The following is a 13,382-nucleotide window of genomic DNA, read 5'->3' as shown; positions in this document are numbered from 1 at the left end:
GGCGGGCATTGTCTTGCTGAAACATGTACCCAGGGCACCTTTTGATAATGGGCAACAAAACAGGGTATAGAATGTCGTCGACGTACCGCTGTGCTGTAAGAGCGCCGCAGTAGACCAAAGGGGTCCTGCTATGAAATGGCACCCCGGACCATCACTCCTGGTTGTTGTGCTGTATGGTGGGCCAGAGTCAGGTTGGTATCGCACTGTTGTCCAGAGTATCTCCGTACACTTCTTCGCTGGTCGTCGGAGTTCATTCCGATGTGGCGGGATTCATCACTAAAGACAGTTCTACTCTGGTCAGTGGAATTCCTCCAGGACGAAGATGTGATTGGAGACGTCCAAATCCGTGATGGGATCTGACTGTCACCCTCCATACGGTCCGACAATCAGGACTGAAAGTCTGGAGTGCTAATTTATTCCATACCAGGACCCCATTCGTTGCCATCTGGGGCACCCTTCCAGCACAACGGTACCTCGATGACATTCTATGCCCCATTTTGTTGCCCATAGAAAGTCACCCTGGGCTTACATTTCAGAAATATAAAGTCCGCTCGCACACGACGAGAGTTTCTACTGCTTGTCTTCGTGCTTGCCAAACCCTACCTTGGCCAGAGAGTTTGCTGGCTCTCTCCCCAAATGAGAACGTTCAGAGCATTTTGGGTAGGGCCCCCCATCCAGCTCGGGATTTTGACGATCGAACGTGCCAATTGGACAGAATTTCACACTATGTCCCTCAGGAGGACATCCAACAATTCTGTCAACTTATTTCCATACCGAACAACTGCTTGCATAACGGCCAGAGGTGGACCAAAGCGTTACTCTCTTGCTTAATTTGTGAAGATATTTCTCTTGAATACATCATCCATCTGTTCCGGTAATGTTTTTTCCCCTCTTTATCGTAGAGAGTAGTTCAGCTAACTTTCTCCTTCTGGGGATGGACTGTCCAAAGTTGTCATCGAAACAAGCGGCTATCGGAACACATACACCAATGACAGTGAACGTTTGAGATAGGCCTAGACTGTGCATGCAATGATTTAGGCGATTGCTTTCAACAAGCAGGAGATCTGGATTCAAATCCCAGTCTGGGAAAGGTTTTAAATTATCTGCACATTCATGATATGCACTAACCTGTAAAATATCGTGGCCAATACGTTATCAGAGGTCAGCATTAAATCGGTACATATCACATTGTAAGAGTTGTGTGTCACTCGAGCTGATACTTGTTTCCTTTCAGTGTAACCTGAAACTGATGTACCCGTTCGTGGCGCTGGATTTGGGACGGCTGGTGTCCATGTCCGTGGTCTTCGTGATGGCGATGACGGTGCTCAAGGCGAACGTCTACAACTTGGGCATCCTCATTGGTTGCAGTGTCGCGGGCGGCTTCATGCTGCGTGAGTTGCTGCTCGTGCCCTTTTCGGATTCTAAAAACACCCTTCTGAATTTGAGTTGTCCAAAGATTCCTACAGTACGAATAAAGAAATGTATACGATTATGCACTTAGATATGTGTATGGGTACGCATGCAACAGGCGTTTTAGTTTTCTTATGTGTGTATTTGCATAGAAATTCGTGATGGGAAGCGGTTGCCCTTCTGGATAGATTACTTATCATCGTTATGGACCAAAAAAATTAGGGTTTAAGGACAAAAAAAAGTTAGGGTTCGTTCGTGTCCTCAGACTTCCATCATCTTTTGACCTTCTATCTCCGTAACAGGTATACGATATAAATGAATGGTGAACGCGTCATATTTCGATTTTGCAGCCTAAATCGAATAAAACTTCCTTTACTCTTCATTATCAAATGCGAGGGAGGATGAATAGTACTAATGCATTGGCATCGTGCAAGTTTTCATCTACCACTGTTGCAAGTGAGAGAAAAAGAAAAATCCGACGTTGACCCAATATTCGACGCCAAGAAGTCTTCGAACAGGACGTTGCAGCTACAGTACTTTATTACTGGCGTCAATATGTTGTAGAATTTATCAGTGGTGTTTTTCTCGCTTGTTATGACCGTCCGCTTTTGGAGGAACGAACGTTGACTCCACCAGACACGGGATTGTGACCAGTACGTAGATGGCACTCGGACGACAACAGATGCTCCTTGGTTTCGGAGTCCCATTCAATACAGCTCTATACTGTCGTTTACCGTGCAAAATACAAATTCGCCGAACAACATCTGACGTGTGTTGCAACTGTATTGAAGCCTTCTTAGCAAAAGCTAAGCCAACACTTCATTCTCGGTGAAGGGAAATCATTAGATGTGAAAGTGCACTCAGATATCATCTGAAAATAACTTTCGATGATATATGCGAATCACTTGATGGATGATAAATTCAGTGACGCGGTTTATAGACGATGTTGTTATATACAAGTAGTTCCAAATTTTTTGTTCATAATCTTGTAGGTGGTAGAGGACCATAATTTGATTGCTCTTGAAATACGGAAACTACATTCACAAATGCGTATTCAGTTTTTTATTGACATAATCTTATTACAACTCATAGCAACAACCTAAGCTCACAGTGTTAACTACCTGTCTCCTTTCATGCATCACAACAGCAACAAAGATTTCTGCACTCTCTCGCCTATGCTTGTCGTTTCTTGTACGATACAGGCAGTTAGGACCGTGCTATACAATTCCTCTTGAGTTTTTACTGAGATTTCATACAGCTGCTATTTCACGTAATAGAATTTGAAAATAAAAAAGACCCAGTGATCGCAGCAGTAGTGGACTACAGCTCCGCTTCCAATCCAGCGATGAGGATAGCTGTAATTGTAGTGGTGCGCCTTCGTGTTCAAACCACGTCCTCTCTCGGGTGGCAAGAGATACAACCTCCAACAGCTGTGGCACCACCTCTCGGATAAACACCAGCAAAGGTGCGCTATGGAAATTGAGTGGCGGTAAATAAAGTCCTGTTACTTGAAATTGTACAGTTCTGGCCTCCAAGATGACAGACGACCTTCGCTGGTGATTAGAGATAAATATGGCGTATAGATTTTCATCACTCTTCACATGTCTGTTGCAGCAGTTTAAAATACCATCGCAATTGAAAGATCTCACACCTATAATTCAAACTATATAAAATAATCCATCTACAGAAGTTGACTAGAGTTTCAAAATCATTGGTCTGAACATGATGTTTATGGATGTGTACTCTATTAGTTCCATATCGCTGATATAGCAATAGGTACTTTGAACTGGAGGCAATCAGACATTATGTTACATTTTTATCATTCTGTTGTTTTCAGTATCATAAATGATCTACTACTTCGCAGAAGGTACAAATTTTATCCTTCACCTAGATAATAATAGTATAGAAATGAAAGGCACATCAGTCTCATTGATAAGGTAGCTAATGCAATATTTGAAACCATAAACACGTGGTTCACAATAGATGAATTAACATCAAATTTTGACAGGATGAGGTGCAGAAATTTCAGCACTTTTCATAAACATCTGCAAGTTATGAAAATAGTATACTCAAGCAGTGAAATACATAAGTGGGTAGTATTAAGTTTTTTAGCGATACATATGGAACCAACCTTAATTGGAAAAAAATCGCCATCGTAAAATAAATGAAATGCTCTGTTTCAGTGATAGAACACAGGTTTACTGCTATATGTGATTTCAGAGTGAGGAAACTAGTTTGTTCTATAATTTTCCATTCAATAATGAGTTATGAAATCTCTTTGGGTAAACTTAAATTACAAGCATGATATTTTCAGAATACAGAAGGTGTCATAAGAATTATATCCGATGTTAGATCTAGGACGTTCTGCACAGGTCATCTCAAAAAGCTTGGTATTTTGACAACCAAAGTATGTGCAAAGTATGACAGTAATACTATGACACAAGACAATCTCTAAAAAGCCTCCAAGGGTTTAATATAAGTGAAGAAATGAGTCAAATACATGGATGTACAGATACATGCATTCAAAAACTTGCCAGAGCTTAATAACTATAATTAACTGGTAATGTCAGCTGAAATTTTCTACCAGACCAGGATTTAAATCCACATTTGTTTAGCACACGCTGCCACCTCAACCATTTTCTATGAAATATATTTTTATTTCACCTGAGACTTTCACATAGAAACTAACAATGGCATTTATAAAAAAAATCATCCTTAATAGCATCATAAAGAACTAATTTATGCAATAAGAAGTTGTATTAACTTTGAATAGAGAAAAGAAAAAAATAGGAAAAAGAAAACACTGAAAAAACACTTTATGAATAAATGATTATCTTCTTATGCTGCTTCCTATCTTTGTGTTCCCATGCTATGCATTTCCTTTGATTATATTTGTCTCATCCCACAAATATACATTCCAATCTATTGTATTACAAACTTTATGAAATTTTTAAACTATTGTTATGCCTCTCGTATTATTGATAAGATAGGCTTCTGTAAAGTGTAATCGGTAGCCCTCTAACACTAGAAGACTACTGTTTACACGTTATGGAAGCTCATCTGACACTCCAGAATAGAGGAAAGAAAAAAACCGTTAAAAAGCACTTCTTCAATAAATGAGTTTCTCCTTATGTGCTTCCTATCTTCGTGTTCTCATCTTATGTCTTTCTTCTGATTGTATTTGCTTCATCCCATGAATATACATTTCCATCTATCGTATTACGAATGTTATGAAATTTTCAAACTATTTTTGTATCTCTCATGTCACTGAAGTGTCAGATGAAGTTCGATAACATGTAATGGTAGTCTTCTAATACTAGAGGACTACTGATTACATATTATGCAAGTTCATCTTTAATCCAATAACATGAGAGATACAAAAATAGTTTCAAAATTTCAGAACATTCATGATAACGTAGATGGGATTGTATATTTGTGGAATGATACAAATACAATGAGAGGAAAAACATAATATCAGGAGACAAAACCAGGAAACAGTATAAGGAGAAAATCATTTACTGATGAACTGTTCCTTCACCATTTCTTTTTCTGTTTTTCTTTTTTCTATTCAGAATGAATACAATGTATATTGTAAATTAGTTCCTTATGATGCTGTTCAAGTTTTTTTTTTATAAATACCAGTGTTAGTTTCTATATTAATGGGTCAGCTGAATCATAAAGAAATCTTCTAGAAAATGCCTGATATGTTGTTGTGTAATATGTACAATGCCCCATCAACCATGTCGTGCTGTCATTTTGCAACTCGGAATCATTGGGTTCTGGGCGTGACTCATGATATACGGTCTCCATTACTTTACATTCAGCCTGCAGTAATTTTGCCTTGGTTTCCTTACACTTCCCATTTATTTCAATCCTAAGTGACTCATATTGCTATATTCCTGTTCTTCCCTGAACATTTTAGTACTTCCTTCATTCTTCAATCAGCTTTAGTATTTGTTCTGTTATACAAAGTTTCCTCGCAGTTTCCCTCCATTTAGCTATATTTCTCTGTCCAACCTCCATGAATGTCATTTTCAGAAATGACCATTCCTCTTTACCTGACGTGCTTGGTTGCTGTATATTTAATATCGTAATATCTATAGCCTTAAGAACTTCAAATCCATCTCAGGACTTCACTATCCCAAATCGTAACACATTGAGTCCTCCAGACGATCCCCTGCAACTTCAGTCTGTTCTTCATCATTACTAAATTGAGGTCTATATTTGCTTTTGGGTACACTTTATAATACAATTTCTGAGTCCAGAATCTCTGTCTCACCATGACGTAATCCAACTGGAATCTTTGTTTCCCTAATACCATGTCTCAGTCCCCCATCTCTCTTTATACACTGAATTATCCAGTCAGTAGCCTCATATACTTCCTTTCTCTTCGTCCTCTGCTTGTGTCATCGAGATGCACACCAGTCTATGACAGACTGACAACAGTGACATTGGCATGCAGGTGTGTGCATTTGTTCGACGATCCTTTGTAAAAATGGGAATGAGCCTAAACATTTTTCCAATCACTTGAACTCCTCATTGCTGCACAGCTTACGACAGATAGTTGCTAGAAGATGAGCAGGTTCATTCCCATATGTTTATAGAATCGTGTAGGTGTACGAGTATCTTTAGTACCAGTACCAGCAGTCTTTGCTCTGTCCCACGTTCCTGCGATGACTGGAAGAAAGAATTCCAGGACAATCTTCTTCAGTAAAACAGTACCGGAATAATAAATTTAATATTTCGGTATTCTCTTTGTCATCCTCTGTATCAGTACCAGCTAGTCACTGAGTTACTCTAACCAAAGCATTTGTTAAGTGAATAACACTAATACAAATCTTTGTATTTACGATATACTGCTTGTTCTACAAAGATACGGGCATGCAGCCTAAAAATACAAGATGCAGCCTCATCCAATAACTTTCCTGTGCGAATATTTCGGCTGAGAACCGTAGAACCGTCTTCTGAGCCGGAAAATCGACGATACAGCATTACCGCCTGCCTGATAAACACGTCGCACTTATGTTGTGCCAACTGCCAAAATCATTTAACAAAATGTGAATGTCCTGGAACTAAGTCTGAGGAGGGCTTCTATTGTAAATAAGAAGTCTTTCTAAATTAGGTCGGATCCACTCTGCACCGTCGGTTTTCCGGCTCAGAAGACGGTTCTACGGTTCTCAGCCGAAATACTCACACAGGAAAGTTATTGGATGAGGCTGCATCTTGTATTTTTAGGCAGCATGCCCGTATCTTTGTAGAACAAGCAGTATATCGTAAATACAAAGATTTGTATTAGTGTTATTCACTTAACAAATGCTTTGGTTAGAGTAACTCAGTGGCTAGCTGGTACTGATACAGAGGATGACAAAGAGAATACCGAAATATTAAATTCATTATTCCGGTACTGTTTTACTGAAGAACAGCCACTCTCGTCGTTGGTGTGAAGGATCAGAAGTGCTATGCAAGACAGGTGTATACAAGATCCCCTTCTCACAATGGACTTTCGTTTATCGAGCAGATAACACAAACCATTCAAGAATGCTCTGTAGAGCATCGACGCTACACTCTGAAAAATCAGCAGTTGCCAAACATTGCATTGAGACAGTCCATTCCAGGAATTATGAAAATGTCAAGATTCTAACATTATCTGCCTGGGGCCTGGTGATTAAGAAATCCATTGGGAACTGTCTGATGAAGGATATACTTAATTGCGATGACGATTTTAACATGGATAAAACTTTTATCTGGCACTCGAAACAGTCAGCTCTTAAACACAGTGTCACAATACCCCTCCCGCTATTGTGTAATGTTTATAAGCTAGAACTTGTCACATGGTGCGGTTTGTCACGGCCGAGTCGGCAGTATACCTCTCTGCCACCCAAGTAGCATTTCTGCTGCTTTGATGGTATGTGTCTGCAGTTGTGATAGCGCGAGTGACGTGTTTGCAAGGCAGGTGGGAGAGCAGCACCGTCTTTCTTGTGGCTCAGAAGATAGCTGACGGTCCTCAATCAAAATGTCAGAAGAGAAGAATTACGGGATATGTCTGCATTTGTGGTATTTTATAAAACAATACTAATGTAGGTTATGTATAGCTGGTAGGCCAGAGAGAAAGTGAGTCTGATTGAAGATTGAGAGTTGCTAGTGTGCCATGTTGTTGTTGCAGTGTACCTCTTCTACCTGTGGTTCTGCACAGTCAGCATGTGCCAGGTGGTGCGTGACCTGGAGCATGCACGTGCTGAAGAGTCTACTCTACAACTGCAGAAGCAGCCGCTCTCTGGGCCATACAGCAAGTATGCATCTACTGGTATTGGCATATATGGGGACAGCTATGGTGCTTTTGCCAGACCTGTCTACTAAAACGACTGCTTCTCCATTTTCCAGAAGCCAACACAAGACATATATTGAGAAATAGTCCTTTCATAATGTTGCCAATGTTAATGCTGAGCTTCAATTCAGATGAAGATGGTCAGGTTGGTAAATTAAGAAAGATGTTTCTAAGTGTACAAAATAGTTTTATATATGTAATTACTTCGTTTTAGTTTTGTAGCAGCAGATGTACAATGAAGAGTTTATAATAAATTTCCACGAAAGATAAACTAAATTAAGTGTGATAGTTTGAACTACAAGTACATTCTGTCCTTGTACAACAAAATGTATCAAAGTTTACCACTGTTGTAGCCTTAGATGAGATTTTAGAACATTTTTTTTTCCCAAACATATAGATGAAGAACTTTATGGTTATATGTAAATCCTGTACAGAAATTTCGGTTCCTATTGATGTAAACACTTGGTGGGGCATTAATATTAAAGTTGTATCATATCTGGCTCTCTATTGGATTTTAAATTTGTAAAGAAGCTAGAGAGCTTCTTCAGAAAATAGCTATATAATTTGTGTTCACTAAAAGTATCTGTAATAACACTTACACCTGTTTTCATACTGATAATGTGTTTATGGGTCTTAAAATGCAGCAGTCAGTATTTAGTTCATCATTGACATACTCATCATACTTCATACATTTAATCTCAGTATGCAGCCATACTCTGAAATATTTTGTTTCTAGGCCTCTTCCTGCTGGTTGATTGTTACAAAACAATGTGGCTTTAGAACTTTTTATGAAAATATTGTATGTTTATTCAGATATGCTTGTGTTTGTTATTAACATTTATGTTCAGATTTTCAATTCCTCCGTGACCGATTACAGGCTATTGTGTAGCCTTTCGTGTCTCCCAGTTATGTAGAATTCATTAACAAATCATGACTACACTTTACAATATTGAGGCTATCCTTACTTAGTCATAGTTCATTAAGGCACAGGAGGTAATGAATATGACCCATGACGCACTGGTAGAAGTGAAACTGTCAGGACATCATGTGGGTAATGCAATGTCAGCTCAGTGAGTAGTGCAAAGGCAAAAGATCCTGAGTTTGAGTCTCAGTCCACCTCACAGTTTTGATCTGCCAGGACGGTTCACATTAGCACACAGTCTGCTGCAGAGGAAAAAGCTCATTCTGGAATCTGACTCATTACCACATCATGATTGCTTACAACATTTGACAGTACTTCCTTGATAGGATTTTGTTGGTTCCTTTGCATGTATGATGTGTGAACCTCATTCCCATAACTTTTTTCTGCTTTGAAGGAATGAATTAGTACAGGTGTATGAAAAGCTTCTTACACCATAATGTTATAATACTGTAGTGAGAAACTGTATGATCATTATTTTTAAAAAAGTATCTAATGAAGCTAAGTGTATTTCCATAAGCTGTTCAGTATCAATGGCATGAAATAATGTTATTATCTATACATATTTATAAGTATGTTCAGTCCTTAATTGTAAACTCAAGCTGTGGTTTAGATAATATACTGATCTTACTAACGTTTTACTAATACTGTTCTGAAAAAGTTGACTATAGCATTTGGAATCTAATTTTATTCATATTACCTATTGAGAATTTTTGTGACACAATAAAAATACTTATTTATAAGGCAAAACTATTTGTGACTGTTATAATGTTGTCATATTTTGGGGATATTTCTTCAAATTAATATAGAGGTTCCATCATCAATTAATGACTGTTAATATCTTATTTCTTGTAGTAACAATCTTACCACAAACTGATCTGGTCCATGTTCCCATTTCATGTTTAATCGACAGAGGATTTTGTATAATTAGTTTTAGGCACCCATTGGCAATGCTAGGAAGTGTGTAGTTGCTGATTGACAGCTTCCATTCTTCATGTACTTGATTGCCAGTCATTTTTTGATTGAGTTGGTGGGATCTCCATGAGAACATCAGACTACAATATTTTGCTTTAGATCCAAAATAAATTTACTTCCAATAACAATACTCAGTTTCATTCACAGAGATGGGTTTTAGCTGTTTTTTAACACTTCTAATAAGTTATTATTCTTAATTAAATCAGAAAGTGATGGGAAAAAAATTTCATGAATGTTATGTTTTGGTGTTTCTAATTATATGTTTATATGTAGATTTTACTCTTTTTTGTGAAATCAGATGTATCAATACAGATTATCTAAGAAATCAATGTAACCCTTTAAGTTTTGTTGGAAACAGAGGTTCATAGTATTCAGAGACAGTTATTTGTTTTTGCCACTTCAAATCGTGAAAGTTTGGTATGATTCCCAGAGTTAACTATCATGTCAGTCTATAAAAAAGGTATTGACAAATTTTCTACAATGGAGTGTATCATTGCACGTCTTTCCTTAACCCTTTAACTGAAACATCTTTTATTCGGCAGTTAGACAGAACATCGGTCTCCTACACCGTTAGGACTTTTATACTACACTTTTCTCCCCCTGTTTCACTTTTCTGTGGTTCTAGATCGTTATTATCGGTCTTTAAGGTATTAATAAACATAATACTAAGTTTTTAAACTATAACCTTTGTTATATTATCAACAAATACAAAATTATTGCTGGAAAGAACTTCAATTTGTAGTATTTGGTTGTTTACATTTCACTCGTTTAGAAATTGCTTGTTTTTACATTATGACAATTACATGTAAAGACATTAAATACCTACAAGTAATACAACAACAAAATTTAAGGTTTATTTTCATGGCACAAGTTTTGCACACTTTTCGTGTACACTCCAAGCATGTTAGCTCTTCGCAAAAAATACACTTGTGTGCAGTTTTCCTCTTTTTTGATATGGACGAAATCGATAAGTTTCTCTTTTTTCAAGCTTGTCCGTTGGACATGATATGTCATCAACTTGAACTAAAAATGTATTGCGTTGGCTAACGATTTGTTTTTCTTTTTCTACCTCTTCCTCTTCAAATGAATTAATATTTCATAGCTCTTTGGGCAACTTGGAGGTTGCCAGTCGAGATTTCACGAAATCGTGGACCATATATAGAGAAACTCTTTTCAGGAAATCAAAACGTGATATGGTTTTTGTTTCTTGAAAAGTCTCTAAAGAATACTTGTGTTTGATCCAGCCATGGCCACCGCATGGTAAAAAATTAACATCGTTCACTTTCTTGTTTTACAATTAGCAGTATAAACACTGCACTTCATATCTAATGTGTCTATTCCACTTTTTGTGGCATTATAAAAAGATATGATTTCAGGTTTACCATTTGCAACATCAATGTAATTGGAATGATGCCTTGTTGACAGAAGTAGGACTAACCTTTTTTTGGTACAGAAGAAAGCAGGGTTATGTCTTTTGTGAAGCCATGAAGGCTAGATCCAATTACATGGGCGACTGTTGCTTGGAGTTCATCTGGTGTTTGGGGTTTGTTCCTTTTAACTGTCCCAACTAATGTCAAATTGTGAGCTACTAGCTCCAGAGCAAGTTCTAAAGAACAAAATCAGTTGTTGCAACTGATATTCCTGTTTGTGCCACACAACCCTTTAGATAGACAGATTAAAGATTGAGTGGAAATGCTAAATTTATTTTCTGCTACAGAAAGTGTGGCTCCATCACATCCCTTGCTGGAGTAGATGTAGGTGTTGTAACTAGATGCATTATGAGCAGCTACCAGGCGAATGACTTTGATGCCATATTTTGCGGTATTTTTTGGCATATATATACACAGAATTTAACCCGCCCTCTGAAAGGCACCAAAGTTTCATCAGCTGCCAAATGCGCTCCAGGGCTTGAAATTTGCTGACAGTTCCAAATAAATTTGTTAAATATGTTCATAGCAGCAGCAGATGGATCATTTTTCTCCCTCTGCTTCCTTGTACCCGATTCATCCTATCTAAATGCTCCAAGTATTATTCCTGACCGCTTTTCTGTTATAATTGATCGAAAAATTGGCCTCCCCAAGACCAAAGTGGAAAACAGCGAGGTCATAGGCTCCCTCGCAGATTTGAATATGCTGCAAAGAACTGTGAGTCACATCACAGCGTTAACTTCATGCACATTAGTGTCTTTGCACGCTATACTTTCCTTTAGTTCAACAGCAGAAGCATTTTCGCCAACTTTTTATTGGTATGAATTACAATCGTCTCAATCACACCATTGGTAAAGAAAAGACGCCAAACTTCTCCTGGCATTGGGTTTTTTCCCACATTGAAGGTAGGACCTTGTATCTTGCATGCCCATACTTTTATGATGATGGATGCTGCTGCTCGCATCCTAGAACATACAGGAACTGATGACCATGTGAAATATTTATTTCTTCTGTAGTAAGAAACTGGAAGACAATTCCCATCTTGATTCCCAGGGTCTGAACGCGCAGATGAGCTAGAAGCATCAGTAGGCAGCTATGGAGCGATAAGTCTGCTTCCTCTATAAATTGTGTCAGGCTGTCATTGTTCTCCAATTTCTTCGTGGTGTGGGGTATTTTCAAATTCAAATATTTTTCGAAATGTTTCATCACCACAATCAGCATCATTGGGAGAGTCATCATCATTATCTGATTCATTATGAGGATCTAGGATAGTAAGGTCCTCATTTGGACTCATCTGAATCCACTCCAGAGTCGGATTCTCCGAAGTAATTCTGAGAGAGTGTAAGGGCTACAATATTTTTTCGACCGACTTGAAACATATTTCGGGGCTTCCATTGTAAATTTGTATGGCAAAAAGGAAAGATGTATTTTAACGAATTTTAATGGAGAGATTTCTATTGCTGTAACAAGTTTGTATAGTAAATTGGATTACGTGTGTGAATAATGGGATAATTTAAATGAAAGCTTAAAATGGGAGTTGTTACAATTTTTATCCCGCTATGAAAAATATTAACCATAGTGTGGAAGCAAAACTGCCAATCAAATTGATGAAATGTGCCAACAAAGAAAACAAAACTCTTGGAAGAGAGAAACACCAGTGAAACAGACCTACAAATACTTGACACTTTGGGGTGCACACGGTCAGAGAAACTGGTAAAAAATTGACACTTCTAGGAACACCCAGTCTGTCAGACCAGGAAGAGAATGCACGTTTTTGGAACACAGTCTCACAGACCGACAATATGTAACAAAAAGTCTACTTACTGGAAAACAATGAATGCAGCGACAATGAGCTGTTGACCAGCTGCCATTCGAGACCTGGCTGAGGATTACTCAGGTTCTCCCCTCCTTTGGGCACCATGCAGTCTTGTCAGCGTTGTTAACATGAATTACGGTGGAATCTCAGACCATTGTTTCATTTAGACAGTTAAGTGCTATACTGAAAGATATGTAAGTAATTACTGTTACTTGTGTATCACAAATAGAGCTACTGTTCTTTCCACGACATGTACCTCATTCTGTGCTTGATCTGATTTTTAATCATTTTCTGCTACTTTTCTACTGCTCTAAATGACATAATCAATGAATGAACAAACATGATGAATCAGCTGTCATGATGTAAATAGTCATGGTTGTTCTCATGAATGGAAATATAATTTTCTTTATCTTTTGTTCTCTATGTGTCTCTTTTTGTTTTTTATTAATAATGATTTTAATAACAGTAATAACTTCTGAAGGTGACAGGAAGTCTATCTTTCCCATAATC

General features: G+C 37.9%; 1 protein-coding gene across 2 annotated transcripts in view; it reads left to right on the top strand.

Annotated features, from left to right (window-relative positions):
- The window catches only part of LOC124805273, a 116,408-nt gene extending 107,258 nt beyond the window's left edge, over positions 1-9,150 (top strand). The window contains exons 5-7 of one of the 2 annotated variants that reach the window (XM_047265784.1): positions 1,235-1,391; positions 7,574-7,700; positions 7,792-9,150. In XM_047265784.1, the coding sequence (XP_047121740.1) occupies positions 1,235-1,391; positions 7,574-7,700; positions 7,792-7,822 (315 nt within the window). In that variant the 3' untranslated portion in view covers positions 7,823-9,150. Of the gene's footprint in view, positions 1-1,234; positions 1,392-7,573 lie in introns of both variants that reach the window. The other variant, XM_047265782.1, reaches the window with a different exon arrangement.
- The last annotated feature ends 4,232 nt before the right edge of the window (positions 9,151-13,382 follow it).

This window comes from Schistocerca piceifrons, chromosome 7, assembly GCF_021461385.2.
Source record: "Schistocerca piceifrons isolate TAMUIC-IGC-003096 chromosome 7, iqSchPice1.1, whole genome shotgun sequence".
In the NCBI taxonomy this organism is placed as follows: Eukaryota; Metazoa; Arthropoda; class Insecta; order Orthoptera; family Acrididae; genus Schistocerca; species Schistocerca piceifrons.
Note: the sequence above shows the minus strand (reverse complement) of the source record. Positions and strands in the feature narration are given on the sequence as shown.